The sequence below is a fragment of the Geotrypetes seraphini genome, chromosome 10 (genome assembly GCF_902459505.1).
Source record: "Geotrypetes seraphini chromosome 10, aGeoSer1.1, whole genome shotgun sequence".
Taxonomy (NCBI): domain Eukaryota; kingdom Metazoa; phylum Chordata; class Amphibia; order Gymnophiona; family Dermophiidae; genus Geotrypetes; species Geotrypetes seraphini.
This window is the reverse complement of record NC_047093.1, coordinates 117,512,570-117,538,321: the sequence shown is the minus strand read 5'-3', so window position 1 is coordinate 117,538,321 and position 25,752 is coordinate 117,512,570. Positions and strand designations below refer to the sequence as shown.

General features: G+C 44.5%; 1 protein-coding gene across 2 annotated transcripts in view; it reads left to right on the top strand.

Moving 5' to 3' along the window:
• The window catches only part of CFH (complement factor H), a 587,670-nt gene that overhangs the window by 149,142 nt on the left and 412,776 nt on the right, over nt 1–25,752 (top strand). For both annotated transcript variants that reach the window (XM_033962168.1, XM_033962167.1), the window contains exons 5-6: nt 22,454–22,651; nt 23,293–23,469. In XM_033962168.1, the coding sequence (XP_033818059.1) occupies nt 22,454–22,651; nt 23,293–23,469 (375 nt within the window). The remainder of the gene's footprint in view (nt 1–22,453; nt 22,652–23,292; nt 23,470–25,752) is intronic.

The window sequence follows — 25,752 nt, the reverse complement described above, 5'->3', positions numbered from 1 at the left end:
CTCGCTCGTTTAGAACAGTCACTATACTCCTATATATAATACCATAATTGCAACATTTAAAAGCTCTTAATCCCAGGAAAACACTGAATTTCCCTAATGGTTGCTTAAACACTTTTATCCCTTTTACCATAAACTCGATCAGAGGAGAAAAAAAAAAAAAAAGTTATCCGCTGCCAGCATCCAGATCGTCAGCTTCTCTCACTCACTTGTGGGAAAGAGGAACCCAAACTATAGCTACGTGATGCTAGGTTCTGTAATAGGAGTCACTGCCCAGGAAAAGGATCTAAGTGTCATTGTTGAGGATATGTTGAAACCCTCAGCTTAATGTACAGTGGTGGCTAAGAAAGCAAATAGAATATTAGAAATTATCAGGAAAGGAATGGAAAACAAAAGATGAAAATGTTATAATGCCCTTGTATCACTCTATGGTGTGGCTGCAATTTGAATACTGTGTGCAGTTCTGGGCGCCGTATCTCAAAAAAGATATAATGGAATTAGAAAAGGTACAGAAGGCAACAAAAATGATAAAAGGAATGGGATGACTTTCCAATGAGGAGAGGCTAAAGTGGCTAGGACTCTTCAGCTTGGAGAAGAGACGGCTCAGGGGTGATATGATAGAGGTCTATAAATGAGTGGAGTGGAAAGGGTACTTGTGAATCGCTTGTTCACTCTTTCCAAAAATACTAGGACCAGGGGACTTGCGATGAAGTAGTAGATTTAAAACAAATCAGAGAAAATATTTCTTCACACAACTCTGGAATTCATTGCCGGAGAATGTGGTGAAATCAGTTAGCTTAGTGGGGTTTAAAAATTGTTTGGATAACTTCCTAAAGGAGAAGTCAATATGCCATTATTGAGATGGCTTGGGGAAATCTACTGTTTATTCCTAGGATAGAAACATAGAATATGATGGCAGAAAAGGGCCGACGGTCCAACAAGTCTGCACACTCAAGAAACCTCCCTCCCAACTAGTCTGCCTACTCAAGAACCCTTCTTCCCTGGAGTATCTATCATTTGAGCATAGCTCTGTAGTACTCCCACCTGTTTGTCCCATCGACTCTTGAAGTTGAGCACGCTACTGGCCTCGACCACCTGGCGGGGAAGATCATTCTATCGATCAATCACCCGTTCGGTGAAGAATTATTTCCTGGTGTCACCATGAAATCTTCCTCCCTTAAGTTTTAGTGGATGCCCTCTTTTTGCCGTGGGACCCTTTAAAAAAAAGATTTCCTTCTCCACTTTGATGTGACCCATGATGTATTTAAATGTTTCTATCATGTCCCCCTTTCTCTGCGCTCCTCGAGAGAATATAAGCGCAGTCTGATCAGGCGTTCTTCATATGGGGTGTCTTTAAGTCCTGAGACCATCCTAGTGGCCATTCTCTGTATCGACTCCATTCTCTTCACATCCTTTTGATAATGTGGCCTCCAAAATTGGACACAGTACTCCAGGTGAGGTCTCACCATGGATCTGTACAACGATAGTATGACTTCCGGCCTTCGGCTGATAAAGCTCCTTCTGATGCAACCCAGAATTTATCTGGCCTTTGCTGAAGCTTTCTCCACCTGATTAGCAGCTTTCATATCTTCCCGGATGAGATCTCCCAAGTCCCTTTCTGCAGTAGTTCTTGTTAAGTTTTCACCGTTCAAGGTGTATGTTTTGCATAAATTTCCGCTCCCAAGGTGCATTACTTTACATTTTTTGGCATTAAAGTTTAGTTGCCAAGTACTGGACCATTTTTCCAATACAAGCAGGTCTTGCTCCATAGTGTTGGGCCTGTTTGCGCTGTCAGGTTCTGAGGCCCTGCCCTGCACAGAAGACCCATTTCAGAATTTTGAGTTCACACCAGGTGAAGTTTACAGTGAACTGGCAAGACTCAAGGTGAACAAAGCCATGGGACCAGACAATTTGCACCCAAGAGTGCTCAGAGAATTGAGCGATGTCCTGGCGAAACCGTTGGCTGAGTTATTCAATCTCTCCCTAAGTAAGGGGAAAGTTCCCCTGGACTGGAAATTAGCTAATGTCGTTCCTCTGCATAAAAAGGGTTGCATGGCAGAGGCTGCAAATTATAGACCGGTGAGTCTCACATCAATAGTGTGCAAACTCATGGAAACACTAATTAAAAGCAAATTGGACACAATCTTGAATGAAGGGAATCTTCGGGATCCCAGTCAGCATGGATTCACCAAGGGTAGGTCCTGCCAATCCAATCTCATCAGCTTCTTTGACTGGGTAACAAGAAAGTTGGACTTGGGAGAGTCTTTGGACGTCGTGTACCTGGACTTCAGTAAAGCTTTTGACAGTGTCCCACACCACAGGCTGCTAAGCAAGATGGAATCGATGGGGTTAGGAGAGACACTAACTGCATGGGTCAATGATTGGCTGAGTGGCAGACTTCAGAGGGTGGTGGTTAATGGTACCCTCTCTAAAACATCGGAGGTGACCAGTGGAGTGCCGCAGGGCTCGGTCCTGGGTCCACTACTTTTCAACATATTCATAGGGGATCTGACTCAAGGGCTTCAAGGTAAAATAACACTATTCGCTGATGACGCCAAACTATGTAATATAGTAAGTGAATGCAGTTTACAGAATTATATGGCGCAGGATCTGCTTACATTGGAAAGTTGGTCCTCAACCTTGCAGCTAGGCTTCAATGCTAAGAAATGTAAGGTCATGCACCTCGGAAGCGGAAATCCATGCAGGACGTACTTCTTGAATGGAGAAACTTTAACTAGAACTTCAGCAGAACGAGATTTAGGGGTAATCATCAGTGCAGACATGAAAACTGCCAATCAAGTGGAGAAGGCTTCATCTAAGGCAAGGCAGATATTGGGTTGTATCAATAGAAGTTTCGTCAGCCGAAAGCCTGAAGTCATAATGCCGTTGTACAGGGCCATGGTAAGACCTCATCTGGAGTACTGTGTGCAATTCTGGAGGCCACATTGCAGTAAAGATGTGCTCAGAATTGAATCGGTTCAGCGGACGGCCACCATGATGATCTCGGGGCTCAAGGGTCTTTCGTATGAAGAGAGACTGAACAAATTGAAGCTCTACACTCTCGAGGAACGTAGGAAGAGGGGAGACATGATCGAAACATTTAAGTACCTCACGGGATGTGTCGAAGTGGAAGATTATATTTTCTTTCTCAAGGGACCCTCGGCCACAAGAGGGCACCTGCTCAAACTCAGGGGCGAAAAATTTCATGGCGACACCAGAAAGTATTTCTTCACAGAGAGAGTGGTTGATCATTGGAACAAGCTTCCAGTGCAGGTGATCAAGGCAGACAGCGTGCCAGACTTTAAGAATAAATGGGATACCCATGTTGGATCCCTACGAGGGTCAAGATAAGAAAATTGGGTCATTAGGGCATAGACAGGGGGTGGGTAAGCAGAGTGAGCAGACTTGATGGGCTGTAGCCTTTTTCTGCCGTCATCTTCTATGTTTCTATGTTTCAGAATGGTATTCTAGTCAAGGACATTCATCTATGTCTTCATAATTAGACTGTGTGATTCTTGGGGGAGTTATACTCCTATCCTGTTCTTATCTGTCTAACGGCGCCGGTGTCTCCCAGCCTGTATGAGACCTTACACAGAAAGGCTATTCATCTAAGTTCTGTTTCTGGATTGGTCCGATGAAGTCATCTGACGAGGTCCGAGTGAAAAGGTGCTAATAATAATTAGTCTGTGTCGGGATGCGAGGGAACTCACATCTTACCACAGGTATTCTCCACGCATCTATTTCTTAATAATTAAGACCGGAACAGTTACCTCGTGTGACTCTCTGCCTGAGAGAGAGTGAATCGAACCTTAAACAGCTCTGAATTCTATCACTTCAAGGAAACTTGGCTGCTAATAAATTATAGCTGTACCAGTGGCTGACGAACACTCGTTCTTGTAACCAAAGGATTTTCTACGTCTACTAAGCTGAAAAGAACGTTTTCCATTTCACCTAAGTTTCGGCGGAGGCCTAATCAGATGGTGAGAATAAGGAACTTATTATCTTATCAGCTGGGGTTAGATAAGTGCATCCGATTGTGATATAGGATAAGGTTTGTAAAGCTACCTTGGTGATAACTGTAATCATTTGCTGCTAATCAGGGATTATTATTATTATAAGGAATTGTTTAGTGTGTGTAAGAATTAGTTTTATTTAGTTATCTAACAAGTGTATTGTGATAATTATGTACTAAGTTTCATATATGTAAATCAGATATTTTGTGAACAATATTTAGATATTGCAGCTGGCTTGTGAATTATATTTTTCTATTTTCATAATAAAAGTATTTCTCATTAGCCTGGGTCTTGTGTCATGTAAATAGGCAAGAAAGCTGAACCTGGCAGAGTTTATGGTTTTCCCTAGACAAAACTAACAGACACGTAACTTGTTTATGTAACTGATTAGTGTACCATAAATCTTGCTACAGTACCAAGGGGGGGGGGAAGTCCACCCCAGGTGCAGCCTTAGGGAGGGTGTACAACCGGCCAGGTCCGGAAAATTCAGCGGTGAATGGTCTTGAAACAGCTCCCTTTCTTCCTCCCTGCCCCTTACCTTCGTGGCCGCGAGTCTAAATTACCTTCTTACAGCAGCTGGAGCATTGAAGCTGTGTGTGGCTGCCGTAAAGGTCATCTGTGATGCAACCAGAAGTTGCATCAGAGATGACCTTTACAGCAACCATATGCAACTACAACGCTCCAGTTGCTGTAAGAAGACGATTTAGACATCGCCGGCCACAGGGCAGGGAGGTTTGTCGGACCGAGCCTGTTGTCGGGGGGGGGGGGGAGGGGGGCAAAAGCACCACGAAGGTAAGGGGCAGGGAGGGAGAAAGGGAGGAAAGGTGGGGTGGAGAGAAGACACTGAAGAGAAATGGGTTAAACAGAGGGGGATAAGGATGCTGAAAGCACATGGGGAAGACAGAGGGGGGAGAAGGACGTTGAAAGGACATGGGGAAAGAGGGGGAGAAGGACACTGAAAGCACATGGGGAAGACAGAGTGGGGAGAAGGACGCTGAAAGGACATGGGGAAGAGAGAGTGGGGAGAAGATGCTGAAGGGAAATGGGGAAGAGAGAGTGGGGAGAAGACGCTGAAGGGAAATGGGGAAGAGAGAGTGGGGAGAAGATGCTGAAGGGAAATGGGGAAGAGAGAGTGGGGAGAAGATACTGGCAGGGAAGAAGACAGAGATGCCAGACTATTGGGGGGGGCAGAGGGAAGAAGATGGGTGCCAGACCTATTTGGAAGGGGGGGGGAGAAAGGGAGAGGCACAGTAACAGAGCAAATGGAAGACACAGAGAGAAGAGAGACAATGGATGGAAGGAATTGAATGAGAAGATGAGGAAAGCAGAAACCAGAAAACAAAGGTAGAAAACAATTATATTTCTTTTTTTTTTTCCCTTTAGGATAAAGTAGTATATTAGTTGTGTTGATAAAAATTTATAAACAAAGCCCTGCCAGCTGAACATCTCTTTCTCCAGTTCAGCAGCCATAACTTTGATTTATAAGGAAGGAATAAGCTAAATATTGCAGTACTGAGGCTTGTATGGATGCTGCGGGAACGGTGATGAGGCAGTGAATGGGATGGCGGTGACGGGCCGGTGAAGGGAATGGCAGTGACGGGGCGATGAAGGGGATGGTGCAGTGATGGGGACAGATCTTTTTCCCCATGTCATTCTCTAGTGCTCACGTCAAAAGCTTCCCTCTGATCCAACTTCCTGTTTCCGCTTTTGATTGAGCACCGCATTGCAAATCTGAAGTTCTGTTGATGCCGAGGGGTACAAGGAGGCCCGTTGCTGATATTAAGTGTCATCGCGGAGGGGGGGGGGTTGCAGATCTTGTTGCCAAAATCGGAAAGGTGAGGAAGGGAGAAAGATGGGACTGTGGTGGATGGAGAGATTGAGAAAAGGGGGCAGATGATGGAAGTGGGAGAAGGGGAGGAAAGAAGAGGGCAGATGATGGAAATGGGGAGAGAGAAGAGGGCAGATGATGGAAGTGGGGGAAAGAGAGAGAAGGGGCAGATGATGGAAGTGCAGAGAAAGGGGAGGAAGAAAGGGCAGATGATGGAAGTGGGGAGAGAGAAGAGGGCAGATGATGGAAGTGGGGGGAAAGAGAGAGAAGGGGCAGATGATGGAAGTGGGGAGCGAGAAGAGGGCAGATGATGGAAGTGGGGAGAAGGGAGAGCAAATGCTGAATGGAAGTGGAGAAAGAGAACACACTGGATGGAAGGAGGGATAAAGAAAAAGGACATATGCTGGATGGGGGAACAAGATAGAGTTAGTGAGAAAGTGGAAGGGTAAAGGAAAGGGGTGGCATGCTGTGGTTAGACACAGGGAAAACAGGGAAACTGAGGACTGCATAGTAAGAAAGAATTTAATTTAGACGGAGGCAGAAAATAAAGAAGGAAGACCAGAGAAGGAAAAGGAAGAGAGAGAGAGGAGAGAGAGATGCCAGAGAACGGGGAAGGAGACAGAGATATCAGATTTTAGTGGAAGAAATGAGAAGAGAGAGATGCTAAAAACCACAGGGGGAGGGAAAGAGGGATGAAAGGAGAAAAATGCCAGAACATGAGGGAACAGAGGGAAGATGACGGATGCCAGACCAAAGTGGGGGTCTAAAGGAGAGATGGCAGGGGGAGACAGACAGTTTCTGAAAGGGGCAGACAGTGGATGGAATGGGCAGATGCTGGATTGAAGAGACAGGGCAGATGCTGGAAGGAAAAGAAGATAAAAGCAGAAACCAGAGACAACAAAAGGTAGAAAAAAATCATTTTATTTCTATTTTGTCATTAGAATATATCAAATTTGAAATATATATCCTGCTAGAGACATAACTGGGGACTGCAAAGCCCTGGCAGTGCTTCTTTAGCTTCCAGCTGGCTTAGGGCTCTCTCAGACCAGGGGGCAGTTGCCCTAGTTGCACTCCCCTATTTTCTGTCATGTGTGACTGCAGTATTCTGTTAGCATGATATTTCTGTGTAGCATTCTATAATAATTTGGCTTGTTCAATTTTCTTGATAGTAGAGGGGATATATGTGAAGGGGATGGGAGACAGGGGTTTGTTGGTCCTTGCTCTGTATATTTATATTTATAAAATGACAATTGTACAGAATATTGTTTCTTTTTATACTTTAATAAAATATGTTTAATATAAAATCATAACTGAGACTTGTGCAGATAGGATCAGATGGTTTGCGGGGACTGAGCTTGCGGAGACGGGACGGAAATGTGTTTTTTTTAAATTTCATTCTTAGTAGTTTGCCGGTCCACAAAATAATTCTTTTATTTCTGCCAGTCCATGGGTGTAAAAAGGTTGAAAAACACTGCTCTAGAGCAGAGTCAGCAGCTGCGCTGAGCTGCAGGAAGGTCCCCCGATGACTCGTCTGCCGGCTTTGCTCCAGAAGAAGTATGTTATGTCGGAGGGGGTGGACCCGGCAGATGCAGTCATTGCGGTTCCTTGCCGCAACTCTCTGCGTCTGCCGGGTCATCCCGTCCCCCCCCCCCCCCCGACGCAACTTACTTCTTCCGGAGCAAAGCCTGGAGTTATCGCGGGACCTTCCAGCATGTGGCTGCCAACTCTGCTCCAGAGCTAGTATGTCGGAGTGGGGTGAACCTGCAGCCGGCAGCTACTGTCATCGCGAGAAAGGAGCAGGACTGCTGGAATGAAAGAGTTGTCCCCTTTATCTCCCTAGATAAAGGGGGCAGGATGGTATGGAAGGGTGGTGCTGATGGAATTGATGTACAGGGAAAGGGGAGAGAGACATAAGGGGGAAGGATACTGGATGGAATTGGATTGGAGGGAAAGAAAGGGGGCAGATGCTGATTGAAGAGGGGTGGATGAAGAGAGAAAGGGCAGACATTGGATGGTAGTGTGGCGGGTAGAGGGGGAGCCTATGCTGGATGGAAGTGCAGATGGGAGAGATAAGGGAGCAAATGCAGGAAGGAAATGGGAGGAGAGGAAAAGGGGAGCAGATGATGGAAGTGGACAGAGAGAGGAGAAGGTACTAGATGGAAGGGGTAGAGAAAGAGGGTATATGATGGAAGGAGGGGATAAATAAAAGGAGGGCACATGATAGGGGGAAAAGGAATGAGTTAGGGAAATACTGGAGGGGGTGAGGGAAAGAGGTGGCTAGCTGTAGGTAGACAGTAAAAAAGGAAATTGATGAGAGGGTAGTAAGAACGTAATCTAGATGGATGCAGAAAATAAATTGAAAAGGAAAATGAGGGAAGAAAGGGATTGTGGAAGAGAGGTGTTGGGGAGGGAAGGAGAGGGAAGGAGAGGAGAGAGATGCCAGACCAATGGTGGTGAAAGGAGAGATGGAAGGGGGAGGCATACAGTTTCTTGAAGGTGCATAGAAGGAGAGAAAATGCCATATAGGGACAGAGAGATGGCAGACAGTGGATGGAAGGAAGAGAGTAACAAGAAGATGAGGAAAGCAGAAACCAGAGAAGACAAAGGTAGAACAAAAATTTTCTATTTATTTATTACTTTAGGACAGTGGTTCCCAACCCTGTCCTGGAGGACCACCAGGCCAATCAGGTTTTCAGGCTAGCCCTAATGAATATGCATGGAGCAGATTTGCATGCCTCTCACTTCTATTCTATGCAAATCTGTCTCATGCATATTCACTAGGGCTAGCCTGAAAACCCGATTGGCCTGGTGGTCCTCCAGGACAGGGTTGGGAACCGCTGCTTTAGGAGACATGTGTCACTGTTTCTGTGGTGTTGCAATGTATGCAGAGTCCAGCTTCTTGCTGGTTCAATTTAACCTTTGTCTATGTATTTCTATTTTATCCCCCCTTTTATAAAACTGTGGAGCGTGTTTTAGCGCCAGCCATGGTGGTAGCAGCTCTGATGCTCAGAATTCTATGAGCATCAGAGCTGTTACCACCGTGGCTAAAATCCACATTACAGTTTTGTAAAAGGGGGAGGGGTTAGTTTGTGATGACATATTCCATACTAGGCGAAGGTGTTTTCTGTGTGTTCGAAAGACATAGTTTTCTGTTAGGATTGATGGTGTAGGATTGATCTGTACTAGTTCTGGCTTGTTTAGTTTTACAATAGGTATATTGATGTTGTACTGCTCACTGCAGTATGTAAGGTGCTGCCTTTTCCTAGGTACTCATGTGTGAAGTGTGGCTTGTTACTAAAAATCATGTTTTTCGTACAGATGGGGGGGGTGCCAAAAAATGATGGGCCTCAGATGTCACATATGCTAGGTACGCCACTGGCTGCAAGTAAATTTAGCTCGTTTTGCAAGACAGCGCTCTGTTTGCTATAAATTGCTTGTCTTGCAAAACACTTGCAAACCGATGTGTGATTGTATTTAAAATGACTCATCTTCCCATTCCCAACTTTAACTGAGGCTACATTAGGGATTGCTTCATCTGAAGTAGGATATATCAGCTCTTGTAAATTGTGACTCCTAGTGTATGCAAAAATTAGTTCAGTAGAAAGAAAACATTCATGTATTGTTAGAAAATGCCAATGTTTATCAATAGTTCTTAAATCATGGGATGGTCTAAGAAAATTGTCAGGACCTCTGTGATAAATTTAAATGCTTCTAGTTCGGAGAAAAATAAAAGTCTTAGGTGTCTGGTTAAATTCAATTTAATCTATGAGAGAGCAAGCATTAACTGTTGTTAAGTCTGCTCTTCTTCACAGTAAACTGAAAGCAATATTATCACCTTATGATTTTCATTTTGTGGTCCAAAGTATAGTGTTACAAAGGCTAGGCTATTGTAATGCCTTATATTTGCAGATAATATTGTCCCAGAGTGCTGCAGATGATTCAGAATGCAGATGCACATTTAATCTGTGGTGGTAGTTGGTTTGTGCATGTAACCCTCCTTTTTATAAAGCAGGCACTGGCTACCTATTATATCTTGCATAACATTTAAAGTGCTGGTGTTGATTTTCCAGGCTATCCTTCAAGGGGTGCTGTTTTACTTTACTTATCACATGTTATGACGTTGCATCATCCATGTCGATCATTAAGATCTGAGGTGCCTGTCTGTGGATAGGATGCTATATAGAGAAAATATATGGGTAACACAATGTTTATGTAAGACTTTGTATGTAAGAACTTCAATAATTTATTAAAGGTGCTTAAAAATAACTACTACTTTAATACTATTTCACATCAACGCTGGCAAAATGTATTTAAACAATCATTATCTATCAATTGAATAAAGTTTCCATCTAGGGTCTATCAAATCTCCCTAGGAAATGGAGGTGAGCATATCATAGCATGTTACATGATCAGATCATAGGACCGCCTATGATCTAGATATCATTCCAGGTCCACATCCTGAGTTAGATGTTATAATCATTTATGCTCTCACCCTCCTTCCTACCATTTAAACTGATTATCCACAAGTGCTAAAAATCTTAATTAAACTATACAAAAAAACCTTCTTTTTTGTGTTCTGTATACAAAAACCCCTTTTCTTTTGGTTTAAAAAATATATCACACAACCATAATGTTATAAAGGAAAAAAGGCAACACTTATCTTAGGTAGAACCAGCAACCACCAACGCTGGTATGTAAATACAAACTCCCGATGCCTGCTGGGCCTCGGGGGGTTTGTAAAGAGTGACTGCCTCTCCTTATAAATTCATCAAAAGCAAAAGTTGCTCATCAGCTAACTTCTCTACTGTGACTGTCAGTCTGCTAATCTTGGATAGGATGCAGCAGGTAAAATATGCTAATACCAGAGCCATGGCCATTTCAGTGGTAGGAGTGAAGCTGTGGAACAATCTGGTTGGACCGTTAAGAATGGTCAGTGTTGTACAGAGATTTAAAAAGCTTTTAAAAGCATCTCTGTATAAGCTTTTTGTTTAGGTGGGTGAGAAGTAGAGAATGACACGGGGAAAAAATCTGTCCCCGTCACCGCCCCGTCCCCGGCCCACCATCCTCTGCACCGCCCCGTCACCGCCATTCCATTCACCGCCCCGTCACCGTCACTGCCATCCCTTTCACCGCCCCGTCACCGCCACTGCCATCCCATTCACCGCCCCGTCACCGTCCCCGCAGCATCCATATAAGCCTTAGTAATACTGGACCAACTATGAAGCGCGAGATGAGTCTAATGAGGAGGACGAATTCTGGGAACAGTGGTCAAAAATAAGCATAACCATCTTAGATAAAATAGCTCCTAAACAAAATAGAACGTATCGCTCAAATAAATACAATAACTGGTTTGACTCCGAGCTATTAAAAATGAAACAAACAACACGACGTCTAGAGAGGATCTGGAACAAATCAGGTGAAATATCTGATAGGAACAACTGGAGAACAAACATAAAGAAATACAAACAACTGATAAAAGTAAAAAGGAAAACATTCTACTCATCCAAAATATATATATCCAACACAAGTTCAAAAGGAGTCAACACTCATGAACTGTTCAATCTAGCAAATAATCTATTTGATACCACACGCCACAGTCAATCCACGCACGACGCAAAACTTCCATCAGCAGATGACCTGGCACTACACTTCGACTCAAAAATTGTGAATTTAAGGAACAACTGCCCAACAAACAACTCAGACGAACAGCAAACAGCCAACACACATGAAAATGAAATACCAGCGGACATGTTCTGGAACTCCTTTCAGGACCTAGAATGGAGCAACTTCATAAAGCTCTACAACAAGTATACCAAATCAAATTGCATCCTAGACCCCTGCCCCCCCAACATAATGAAAGCAGCCCCATTAGACTTTAAAATAACACTATGGACTCATATGTCCAATAATTTCAAAAACGGAAAATTCCTATCAAAAAATGGTCACATAATAATCACCCCAATTCCAAAAAATCATAAACTAACCCTAACATCAGCAACCAATTATAGACCTGTAGCATCCATCCCATTTTTCGTAAAAATAATGGAAGGCCTGGTACAAACCCAATTGATGGATTACCTGAATCAGTTCTCACTATTACACGAAACCCAGTCTGGTTTCAGACCGTTGTTTAGTACTGAGACAGTGATTGCAGCGATTCTAGAATTCCTACGTAACTTATTCAGCAAAGGTCATAAAGCCTTAATCATGCAATTCGACATGAGCTCGGCCTTCGACTTGGTAGACCACGAAAAGTTACTACAATGCTTAGACGCAATTGGCATTGGAGGCGAGGTGCTGAACTGGTTCCGAGGATTCCTCACGACTCGCACCTATCAAGTTCGCTTCAACTGCAATCTCTCTAAAACATGGAGAAACCCATCAGGCGTACCACAGGGGTCCCCACTATCCCCACTACTCTTCAATGTCTATATAGCTTCACTAGGTACGCAGCTGTCCCAACGAGGTATCAAAGTATTCAGTTACGCAGATGACTTCACAATCATCATCCCATTCATTGCGTCTCCCTCCGAAATCACCCCCAAAGCAACTGAAGCACTAAACATGATGGAACAATGGACCACAGATTACAAATTGAAGCTCAATTCGGATAAAACTAAATTCTTTATAGCCTCGCCACAAACGCATAACATGACAAAATCTCTACACATTAACAATCTTGACTACCCCATTCAATCAACGATGAAGGTCCTAGGAGTAATACTAGACCAAAGTCTAACCATGAAAGACCATATAAACTCCCTAATCAAAAGAGGGTTTTTCACTCTCTGGAAACTTAGGTCCATCAAGGCGTACTTCCACACTTCAGCTTTCAGAATTCTAGTACAATCCCTAATACTGAGCCATCTGGATTATTGTAACATCACCCATCTGACAATCCCCCAGAAGCAAAAGAAAAGACTACAACTGATACAAAATGCAGCAGTCAGGATGATTTTCGGGCTAAAAAAATCCGACCACATAACCCCTTCCTACAGACTCCTACACTGGCTGCCGATGGAGGCACGCACGAAGTTCAAACTAGGATGTCTCTGCTTCAAAGTACTAAATGGGCTAACCCCTAAATACATCACAGACCTCTTCTCATTCCCAACCAACAGACACGAAAGAAAAACACACCTGAAATTTGTCTCCCCACCGGCCAGAGGATGCAAATATAAAAGATATCATCAACAACTGCTATCGTATCAAGCAGCAACATGGGGTAAAGACCTAGAAAAACTAATTGCACACACGAACAATTATGGAGAATTTAGGAAACACCTAAAAACTTACCTGTTCCTGAAATACCTAGACAACGAACCAGGCCATCAACCCCCCTTGTAACATCATCATATACCAGAACTTGTAAAATGTTAACCCTAACCCTACACACAAACTGTTGGTACTATTATTAATGATGACATTATCAGATGCACACTGTTATTCTCTTCAATTCGTTGTATGTACAGCTCTATTCATTGTATCTACAGCTATTATTTATTGTATTTACAGTTTCTATTTAATGTAAACCGCCTAGAAGTCGCAAGATTGCTGGCGGTATATAAGAATAAAGTTATTATTATTATTATTATTACTCTAATATTTAGCGTATTCCATTCTTATAAATCAAAGTTCCTGCTGCTGAACTAGAGAAAGAGATGTTCAGCTGGCAGGGCTTTGTTTATAAATTTTTATTAACACAACTAATATACCACCATAATGTTTCCGACAGAGGACAAGTATGCAATAAATGCATTTTGCTGTTTCAATGCCAGTGCTCAGCAGAACAACAGACAGCAATATGGACATTCACCTTATGTAGTACTTTTTTAATATATAAAAATAGGCAAAATTAGTTGCTGTTTTATCATTATATTTTCTTGCCATTATAGTATTCTTCATTGATCATTTTTCTTTTTAAATTCAAAACAAATTCAACCTATCTTGTGTCCCAGCATGAATTCATGTTTCACTCAATTGGCTGTTTCAAGGGAATTAACCCTCCAACTTCCATTTGCAAAAATACCCAATGTTGTTCCTTCTATGAGCAATATTTAAATTATGAGGAACAACATTGGGTATTTTTGCTGAATTGTGTGACACCATTTGGGCTGAACATGAAGATTGAAAATGCCTGGTTAGCCCTGGACAGATGATTTGAACAGCCAGGAGCCTGTCCTGGCCATTTAAATCATTTTGAATATCTAGTCCAATGATAACAGAATTAGGGTGATTATAGAAACATAGAACTTTGTTGATCACTAAAAACAGTGGAGACTAAGGGTCTATCAAGCTCAGCATCCTGTCTTTGACACTGGCCAGTCTTGGTCTTTGGAACTGCCCATTGTGTCAGAAGCAATAGGGATTAAGTGACTTGCCCAGGGTCACAAGGAGTGTAGTGTAGCTCTAACCACTGGATTTAGAAGTTGGCTTCTTTTGGGATCTTTAACTCATCATCGCTAGGACTCGAATCTGAGTCCGTGGCACCTAACATAGAATGGAATTAGTATGGCAAAGTAATGAAGAATGGTCCAGCAGCCCCCACCCTCCCTCCACCTCACCTTATATTCGTTCCGAGTTTGCCGGCTTCCTTTTTCCCTAGCCGCACGCGTTCAAAAAGCCGTGCATTTAGCCAGCTCCCTCCCTCCACCTCACCTTAAATTTCGAGTTTTCCGGCTTCCTTTTTTCCGAGCCGCACGTGTTCAAAAATCCGTGCACGCGTGGCTGCGCGAGTCAATCAAACTTCTCCTCTCCTGCAACTTCCTGTTTCCGGTTGCGTCAGAGGAGAAGATTGATTGACTCGCGCAGCCGCGCGTGCACGGATTTTTGAACATGTGCGGCTCGGAAAAAAGGAAGCCGGAAAACTCGAAATTTAAGGTGAGGTGGAGGGAGGGAGCTGGCTAAATGCTACGGGCGGGCGGGCGGTGGCTGCGGGGACCGCGCGATCCTTGATACCTCACTGCGGAGACAAGACCATTCACCGCCCCGCGGGCGGTGAATGGCCTTGTCCCCGTCGCCGCAGCAACTGCTAGTTTTCTTCCCCGTTTTCGGCGGGTGACCCGCGGCTAAAATGCGGTGGCCGCGGGTAAACCGCCACCGTGTCATTCTCTAGTGAGAAGCAGTGATTATATATATGAAGTACTATAGATGTAGGATGAGTAGTTATTGTACTGTATCTTTATGCCATGGATTTTATGTTGTTGTGTTTTTCATTTTGTATGTATGGTATTTTTGGAACCTGCTTTGGTTTAGGTGGGGTATGAGCTTTTTAAATAAATAAATTATGGACTGCCCAATCTAAACGTGTTTTTGAGTTCCTGCATTTATATGATCCCAGGACCTATAGTTGGCCTACAGAAATGAATTACTAAGTTGGAGCAGTAGCAGTGCAAATAACATGAGTCCAAGCTAGGAGCTTTAAAATTACAGTATTCTGAGAGCAAGAAATGTGAAGCAGTAACAGATCTGGCGAGTATTCAGATTAAATTAGAGCCTTAAAAATTTCACTAAGAGAGTTAAGGGGCAAATCTATAATCTGACACCTTAAGGAGCCATGCAGCGTGCACAACTGGCCTGCCCATGTTTCACCCACTTTTATGCCTTCCTTGCAGTTACATGCTATAGCATTAAGGCGCTACCTTATAGAATAGTGCCTAGTGCAAATAAGTGCAAAACTGCAAATGATTGCCACCTTTGAAGCGCACATCTAGGTGCCACTTTTTAGAATTGCCTTGCTAATTTGCATTCACTGAATTTTCTGAAGTCTGATATGCTACTAAGATATTGTAAGGATGTTCTTACAAGTTTCTCCATTTACCAAGTCTTTTACCCCTCTTTTACTAAGGCGCGAATATAATGGACGCGTTAATGTTTAGCACATGCTAAAACAGCTAGCGCACCTTAGTAAAAGGACCCCTTAATTTGCTACCTTGGCCTCATGGTGCTGGAAGGGGAGAAAATGCATCTGGCACATCAAAGTTACTAGTGGAAGCCTGGATATATCTGGTATGCTAGATAATATTAGGGATAGATGGTATTGGGGTGGTTTGCAGGTCAGCTGCCTTTTCCTTCCGGTATCCTCTGGGGTGATTCCCAGGTCTACCCTGATCCACTCAGGCCTCTGCTCCCGTTACTTGCCAGTTGCTGGGGAGTTTTGCAGACTATCTGCATATTGCTCCAAGCATCTTCTGAAGTGACTCTCATCCCAGTTCACTAAGACCTCCACTCCTGCTTCTTGTCCTCTGTCTAGTCACAGGTTTGTATTTTTCCTTTCTTCTGTTTCCTAGGTCCCCACTACACTTTCTCCTACTAATGTTTACTCTCACCAATCTTTTCCCTATCTCAAGTAATTAAATACCTCAAGATCTCTTCTTTTATCTCACCAGTCATTTTCTGTTTTACCTTCTTCTTTGCTCTTGAGCTTCAATGTTTCTTCCTTTCATTTAGCTATCTCCTTTCTTTGTGAGTATAGAAACATGATGGCAGATAAAAGCCAAATGGCCCATCCACTATCTTCTCCTCTCCATAAGAGATCCCACATGCCTATCCCACGCTTTCTTGAATTCAGACACAATCTTTGTTTCCACCATCTCTTCTGGGAGACTGTTCCATGCATCTACTACCCTTTCTTTAAAAAAGTATTTCCTTAGATTACTCCTGAGCCTATCACCTCTTAATTTCATTCTATGCCCTCTCATTCCAGGGTTCCCTTTCAAATGAAAGACCTGCTTTGTGTACATTTATGCCATGCAGGTATTTAAATATCTCTATCATATCTTCCCTCTCCCACCTTTCATCCAAAGTATACATATTGAGATCTTTAAGTCTGTCACTGTACGCCTTATGACAAAGACCAACAACCATTTTAGTAGCCTTCTTCTGGACTGATTCCATCCTGTTTATATCTTTTTGAAAGTACAGTCTCCAGAATTGTACATAGTATTCTAAATGAGGTCTCACCAGAGTTTTATACAGGGGCATTAATACCTCCTTTTTCCTACTGGCCATTCCTCTACTTATGCACCCTAGCATCCTTCTAGCTTTCACCGTCACCTTTGTGACCTGTTTCATCTTCAACACTCTTGTCATGCCTCCTTTACTCTTCTCCATACTTTCCTGCTCCTTCTCCTCTCAGCTGGGGATATTGATCCCAATCATGGCTCACTAAGACACCTCTTACCCCTGAGGAGATCATACAGTCTTATTCTAATGTAATAGGTGTGGCATTCTAGACAGTCAGGTAATATTCCCATGCTTGCAAGTCATGCAGAAGGAATCCACTTCAGCTTTTGAATCCCTCCTCCTTCACTAGAGGGCTCTGCTGATGCCCCTTCAGTTTTTCCTTTTGCACGTGAGCCGGAAGGAGTCTTTTTGATCTGCTCTGTATATTTCTTTATTTTATTTTTGTTCTTTTCTGTCTTTTTTGGTGGATTTTGGATGGATTTGGGTGCTCAAACCTCCTCTAATTGAGAATCCAGCTCTGCCTGCATGGAGGTAAGTAGACTGAAGTCTGCAGTTGACAGGTCAAATCCACTGTGGTACTTGTTAACCAGCCTTCAGAAACTTTTCTGGAACTCAGGGTCTGTTCCCTTTATAGCATTGGTCGACTAAGGGGGCTCAGCGGGGTTCTGCAGGGTGCTGGATGTTTCACCTCCTCCCTTTCACGTGCACAGGTCCGTGAGGATTAGAGACTAAGCCAGACTCCGGTTCAACTGACAGCCTGAAGATTCAGCTTTGGAGGAGTGGTCTGTTTGAGGCAGTGATTTCTTCTCCCAGATCCAGCTACTTAAGGAGTTGAGGCAGGCTGCAGTACATTTCCATAACAGGTCACAGTACGGCTTTTATAGACTATTAGTCTTTAAGCCTGTTACATTAACGGGTGCTAGAATAGATGTGTGTGTCTGTCTTCCTTTCTTTCTCTCTTTCCCCTTGGCCGCTGTCTGTCTGTCTATGTTTATTTGTTTCTCTCTCCTTGGACACTGGCTGTCTCTCCTTGGACGCTGGCTGTCTTTCCTTGGATGCTGTCTGTCTCTCCTTGGATGCTGTCTGTCTGTCTCTCTGGCCCTCTGTGTGTCATTCTTTGTGTCTGTGTCCTTGTGTCATTCCCCCGCCCCCCAGAGCAAAGCTGTCTGCCCCCAGCATACCCCTTCCCCCAAAGCAGCCCCCTTTCCCTCTCCCTAACTGTCTCTCCATGGCCCCCTTCTGTCTTCCCCCCAGATCAAAGCTGTCTGCCCCCCAGCACACCTCTCCCCCCAAAGTAGCCCCCTTTCCTCTCCCTGACTGTCTTTCCATGGCCCCCTTCTGTCTTCCCCCCCCCCCCCCGAGCAAAGCTGTCTGCCCTCCAGCACACCTCTCCAACAAAAGCAGCCCCCTGTACCTGCAGCACCGGCACGACACCCTTCAGCCAATCGTGAGTGCTCAGAGCATGAGAGGGAGCGGGGCCTGGGTGTATTGGGCGCGGCGGGGGAGGCCCCGACTGCCCCAGCTGCAGCTTCTTCGGCGTCGGTGAGGAAGGAGAGGTTGGCCTGACTCACCGCAGGGGCTTTGGGGACAGTCTTCTGCGGCTTGAAGCCCTCCTCCCGGCAGTCACTGCCAGCAGCGCTCTGCACTGCCTTCCTCCCGCCGCCCAGAGTAAATGTCTGTATGTCTGTTTTTTTTAAATTTGTCTCTCTCTCCTTGGAAGCTGTCTGTCTGTCATTCTTTGTGTCTGTGTCTCTCCCTTGTCCCCTGTCTGTCCGTCTTTCTTTCTGTCTGTCTGTCTCCCTGGGCCCCCTGCTTGCCAAAGCAGCCCTCCTTTCCCTCTCCCCCTGTTCTGCAATGCCTACCTGCTCCATGGCCCTCTTCTGTTCCTCCTCCACCTGATTGCTGCCTGCACTCAGCACAACCCTCCCACCAAAACAGCCCCCTTTCCTGCCTGCTCCATAGCCCTTCTTTTTCCTCTTCCCCTCCCGTTCTTATCCTCAGTAGCATGTTCCCTCTGGCCAGATCACGTCAGAGGGAATGTGCTACCATGTGGAGGTTCACTACAGCCGGCCGCGAACCTCAGCAGGCCGTTTTGAACAGGAGCAGCAGCGGTTGGTGCGGGAGGGGGGGAATCGGCGATGTGCAGGCCGCTTTTAACAGGAGCGGCGGCAGGACCATGAGCCCTCCTCCCGCCAGCCGCTGCCAGCGCCGCTCCATGTCGCCCGATGCGCCAAACTGGCGCATGCGCCTCAAGCCGCCGAATATGGCCACGGACAGACACAGCACATGTCAGGTCCCCATATCCTCCTAAGTGCGCATGCGCACTTAGAGGATTATTATTATAGATGAGGAATTTTTTTTTCCAGATTTTTTTCCTTCTCTTAGGTTTCCTCACCTCAAAAAAAATATATTTTTCACAATTTTTTTAATTGAGTCATTTGGAACCTTTTTTGTGCCAAAATGCTGCAATGGTGGCCATTTTGGATTTCTCAAGTTTTGTTTTTTTTTAAGTTTTCCAGAACCTTCAAATCACATTGTTTTGCCTCAAAACTGGCAGGGATGAAGTCCTCAGGCTCCTTTATCCTCAATTCATGCCATGTTTGTGCTGGATGTGCGATCAAAGAGCACCCTTGCACCATGTACCTCGCAGCACATATGGGGGAGGGGAAGAGTAGCTGGCTTAGCCTCTGATTTGTTCTCTAGGGCTGAAAAAAGGTCAGGGAGGGGTGTCTATCATTTGGGAGTAAATTCTTTCCAGAGCCCTGGAATGGTGGTCATTATAAGCGCAGGAATGTGAAGGTCACATAGCCCAAGAGATGCAAGGTGGAGTCTTCTCCCTGGAAAAGCGGAGACTCAGAGGAGACATGATAGAGACCTACAAGATCATGAAGGGCATAGAGAAAGTAGAGAGAGATAGATTCTTCAAATTTTCAAAACATAAAAGAACAAGAGGGCATTCGAAAAAATTGGAAGGGGATAGATTCAAAACAAATGCTAGGAAGTTTTTCTTTACTCAGCGGGTGATGGACACCTGGAATGCGCTTCCAGAGGACGTAATAGGGCAGAGTACGGTACTGGGGTTTAAGAAAGGATTGGACAATTTCCTGTTGGAAAAGGGGATAGAGGGGTATAGATAGAGGATTACTGCACAGGTCCTGGACCTGTTGGGCCGCCGCGTGAGCGGACTGCTGGGCAAGATGGATCTCAGGTCTGACCCGGCGGAGGCATTGCTTATGTTCTTATGTTCTTATGTTCTAAGGAAGATTCCGTGAGATCCTCAAGACACTGCATAGGGAAGAATACCATCCCTGCCTGACTGTCCATTTGCCCAGTTACCATAACACTTCTGGATTGTGGTGGAGCCAACCTGAGAGCAGGGTTTAGAGATGCACTGTAGCATTGCTAGTTTGCTACCAAAGGAAGCATCCTCTGGTATGACTGAGCAGATCACCTCTGCTGAAAAAGCAGGGATTCTAAATGATTCCAGTGTAGACTGCTTCAAAAATGAAGATATACTTGGTGCTGGAGGTATCTGCTAAATCTTCCCTCTGCTCTTTTTAATCATCAGACAGTAGAGGTGAATTGCTCCAGCACACTGGAGAGCTCTTGCTCAAGCGTATGTTCAATATGCCTTCTTGGCCAACACCCCTCTATGTCCTTTGATTGATTTATTGTGATTGTGTCAACTTTGCTCTTATGGATTCACTAGGGGTAGGTCTTGCCAATCCAATCTTATCAGCTTCTACGATTGGGTGACGGGAAAGCTGGACCTGGGAGTGTCTCTGGACATAGTGTACTTGGATTTCAGCAAAGCGTTTGACAGTGTCCCGCACCGCAGACTATTAAACAAGATGAAGTCGATGGGTCTTGGCGAGAAGCTAACTGCATGGGTCAATGATTGGCTGAGTGGAAGACTTCAGAGAGTGGTGGTCAATGGCACCCTCTCTGAGACATCGGAGGTAACTAGCGGAGTGCCGCAGGGCTCGGTCCTGGGACCATCTCTTTTCAACATATTCATAAGAGACTTGACCCAAGGGCTTCGGGGTAAAGTAACACTGTTCGCCGACGACGCCAAACTGTGTAATATAGTAAGTGAAAACAATCTTAAGGATAGTATGACGCAGGATCTGATCACGTTGGAAAACTGGTCCTCGACATGGCAGCTGGGCTTCAACGCTAAGAAATGTAAGGTCATGCATCTCGGCAGCGGAAATCCATTAAAAACTTACACCTTGAATGGAGAAACACTAGCTAAGACTTCAGAAGAACGGGACTTGGGTGTGATCGTCAGTTCAGACATGAAGGCTGCCAAACAAGTGGAGCAGGCCTCATCCAAGGCAAGGCAAATGTTGGGATGTATCAATAGAGGCTTTATCAGCCGTCAACCTGAAGTCATAATGCCGCTCTACAGAACCATGGTGAGACCTCACCTGGAATACTGTGTGCAATTTTGGAGACCACACTACCAAAAAGACGTGCTTCGAGCTGAGTCGGTCCAGCGAATGGCCACTAGAATGGTCTCCGGACTCAGGAGTCTCCCATACGAGGAAAGACTGAACAAACTGCAGCTCTACACTCTTGAGGAGCGTAGAGAAAGGGGAGACATGATTGAGACGTTTAAGTACATCACAGGTCGTGTCGAGGCGGAAAGCGATATTTTCTGCCCCAAGGGATCCTTGATCACAAGGGGACACCCGTTCAAACTCAGAGGAGGGAAATTTAATGGTGACACCAGGAAGTATTTCTTTACAGAAAGGGTAGTAGATCACTGGAACAAACTTCCGGTGCAAGTGGTCGAAGCCACTAGTGTACTCGACTTTAAAAATAAATGGGACATCCACGTAGGATCCCTACGGGGGTCGAGCTAAGGAACTGGGTCATTAGTACTCGGACTCGATGGGGTGGGACAGAAGAGTGGGCAGACTTGGTGGGCTGTAGCCCTTTTCTGCCGTCATCTTTCTATGTTTCTATGTTTCTATGTTTCTATTTCTTCTCAGTTCCTTCACCACTTGTGGTCTTCATTACAATATGGGGCTCATTGTCAAAAAAGAAAGACATCCAAAAAGTGACTGGAGTCCATCGTCCCATTCCATTAGGCACTGAGAAGACCTTTAATGATTTCACTGCAAGGCCTGGAAGCAGGCTGCAGTGGCTGGTATGGAACCCCCCGCCCCCACCCACCCCTAAAATTCTTCCCTCCCATTTTCGCCTCCCTGTCCGTGATCCATCTGGCATCTCTCTCTCAAGCACTCCCATTCCCATTATCAAGCTCGCAGCATTCCTTCTCCAGTGCCCTGTCCCTTCTATGAATGGGACAATTCACCGCTACCATTTCATCACAGCTGCGATGAAATGCCCCAGAATGAAATGGCAGAATTGAATCATCCCATTTCATACAGAGCATACAGAGTTAAGAAGAAATTGTTGAAATAGAAATATATGTTTGTTCTTTTATTGCCTATGTTGTTGAGCATATAAAGTATTGACAGCAAAGAGAATCCTACACATACTAGGTTCATTTGCAAAATATTGATTCTCAAAACATCTCTATGCATTGACAAAATGGATTGAAGTATCACAGTTTTTAATCCCTTTTATATTTGTTACCATGTGTCCAGTATAAGTGAAGTATTATTCTGTTTTTTTTCAGTGATTAAGTGTTTACCAGTACAGCCACCCCAGAATGGAAGAATTGTTATGACTGGCATGTATGATGTCGATGAAGAGTATCCCTATGGCCACATTTTACGGTTTGAGTGTGATTCTCCAATTCATAAACTTTCAGGACCTAATGAAATCTATTGCCTGAAAACTGGAGAGTGGAGTGCTGATGTTCCGTCATGTGAAGGTGAAAGAAAAAGTACCCTCTGGGTTCCATTTATCTCTATTATTGTAAAACTTTCTTAGAAGTTCATATTGTATAATTTTCTTAGAAGTTCATGGAAGTTGCAAGTTCTTTTATCTACTAAACCTCTATGACACGTTTTGACCATCAACTAATTTTTGTCCATTTTCTGCGTAAATTATGTTATATACTTACTGTTATATAAATATGAAATCATTATAATACTGGCCCATGTTCTTTCCTTCCAACTAAGAACAGATAGGGCATTGACAGACTATTAAATAGTGTTCAGTACTTGCTCACCCAGGCTGTCATCTGTGTATGAGTGAAAATTAATCTGGCATAAACTTGTTTGCACAAACAAGAGAATTCAAGTAGGTTAAAAAAACACATACAAAAACATTACAAAAATGATTAATATAAATGTGTTTTTCAGTGAAATCAACATCAAATACAACCTTTTTTAACCAGCTAAATTTTGCTGGCCCAACAATATTTATCATGTTAGTGGATTTGTCAGTAACCACTAAAGCTAACTACTGAATTTTGATCTCCTAATGTTTAAAATTTTGTTTTTTGCTATTAAAATTGGTTCTTTGCTTTATGCAACTTAGTTATTAAATTAGTGTTTTTATTCTGCATAGTGATTTCATGTCAAGAACCTTCAATATCAAATGGAAAGATTCTCAGCAGGTTACAAAAGAAGCAATACGAAAACAGAGAGAGAATTCAATATGAATGTAATTCTGGATATAAGCATGAAAGCAGAGGATACTCGGAATGTACTGAAAATGGATGGAATCCAGCACCGTCTTGTATAGGTTAGCTTTTTCTCATTCTCTCATTTTAATGTATAGGTTTTTTTTCTTCATAAAGTACTTCAAATACTACTAACTTATAAGAAAGCAATGTGTCTGTTAAGTTTTACCTTCTCCCTGCATTCCGACTTCCTTGTTTGGTTTTGTCCTATATTTGTGTAACAAACCAATAAAAATTATAATTACAATGGAACCTTGGTTTACGAGCATAATTCATTCCAGAAGCATGCTCGTAAACCAATTTACTCATATATCAAAGCAAGTTTCCCCATAGGAAGTAAGGGAAACTCGCTGGATTGGTTCCACTTCCTCCCCCCCCAGCGGCCACTGACGCTGCTCCACTTTACCCCCCACCCCTGAGGCCACCTGTGCTGCACCACATCCCCCCCCCTTTGATCAGGCATTGTCGCAGGATGTAGGCATCATGGGTAGATCCTGGAAATCTGGCCACCACATTCATGATCAACATATCTGCGTCGCACACTACCTGCACGTTGAGGGAATGGAAATGCTTCCGGTTCCAGTAACAGGCTTCCGTAGCACTGGGCGGAATTTGTTCTGCAGCGGGCCGACATTTTGATTGGAAGCCCGCTCCGGAGAGGAGTGCGAGCACCGCTCTTCCCCATCCCCGAACCAGCAGGGTCAGGGCAATGGGTCCCGAGCCGCTGGGACATGGATTTTTAGCTCTTGTGCGCTGCGGCTGGTGACACAAGGATGGATAAGTCAGGTTTAGCAAAAAGAAAACACACTGGAAACAAGTAAGTAAGAAAAAAAAACCAAAACCTGGACTGCATTTGATTTGTAACATCCAAAACAAAACGGTTGCTTCACATTTCAGCTTTACACCAGTCCCCAAAACAAAGAAAGCAGAAAATAAACTTTGGCAGGAAAATGACCATCAATAGGTAAGTCTCTGAATGTTCAGATGATGCAACCTCATTAGTCTTATTGTGCTGAATACTCTCTCCAACAAGGGAATTTCAAAACCAAAAACATTCAAAACAACCAAACTCAAAAATCTGAATCTTTAACTCTTCATGTTCCAAAAAGAGTTCTTTTCAGCTTAAGACAGAGTTCCCCACAATAAAGTTTCTTTAGTCTGACTAAGACATGGGTTCAGCACAAGTCCTGATTTCTCTCCTAATCAGACTGAGCCTGAACCAGCGCTACGGCACTGATTCCTCCAGCCTCAGCAGGGTTGGACAAGGTGGTGTGCTCCACGTAATGGAATTTTGCCAAACAATGGCCCGCTATCCCTCCACATGTAACGTGGGGCTAACCCCGCCACCTTCTAAACAAACACAGTCTGACCTGCTCAAAAATAGTACCTCAAGGCAGCCTGGATAATTGTAATCCACTATTCGCAGTAATGGACACTTGCCTTCACTTAGCAGACTTCCATAGGCTGCATGCTGGCAGGCAACTCAAGGAGGGACTCCAGCTCCAAATCCAGCTCCATGTCCTGGAACTCTTCAAAAGGACTTTCAGGTGACTCTGCCCCAGCCTCTACAAGTTCCATCAGCTCAGGAACTGAACAGCTTGGCAGAGCTCCCAGCCCTGAGCTTTTTGACTGCCTTGCTCCAATTCCCTTTTCCTCCTCTCCTTCCAGCAGGGCAGACCTAAGATTAAGCAGATGAGAACCCCGCCACAAACTCTCAGGTGTGCAGGATATCCTGTTTCTCCTTCCCTGACTATGTGGGGGAAGGGAACCCTGCAGCCTGACACTAGCACTCCCCCTACTGGCCACAGGAGTAATGGCAGGAAAAAGTTTACTCTGAGGTTTTAGCAGAGCCGGATGGGCACTATCTGCTCTAGCAATGGGCTTTATGTTAGGAACAGCCCTAGCAGGCATACCTTGCATATCACAGCGCGCAGCTAAGGCACACGGCAAAGGCGCGTGCGCCTTAGTGCACGCCTTTGTGAAGCATCCTCTGTGAAGCTACCGCACAGACTGGACCCAGCGTACAATAAGACGAAGCGAACGAAGAGCTTCACGGATTTCACTTTCCTCCCAGTACCTCTACAGGGTAGTCGACCCTCCCACCTGCCTCCACCACATCCAGCGCCCCACATCGAGTCCAACGATTTCAGGGCTCCCAAGCCACCCCCCCTCCTTACCAGGCCGGGTGTGTGATCACACTCCACCCCCCAGAAGCAACCTGAGAACCCTAGCCTCGCAGCAGCTAGAGTTGAGCACTTGCTACAGCCCTCCTATTACCACCAATACCTATAGCCAGCTAAGTTTTTTTACTAAGGTTTTATCCAATAAGATCTCAGCCTAACTCG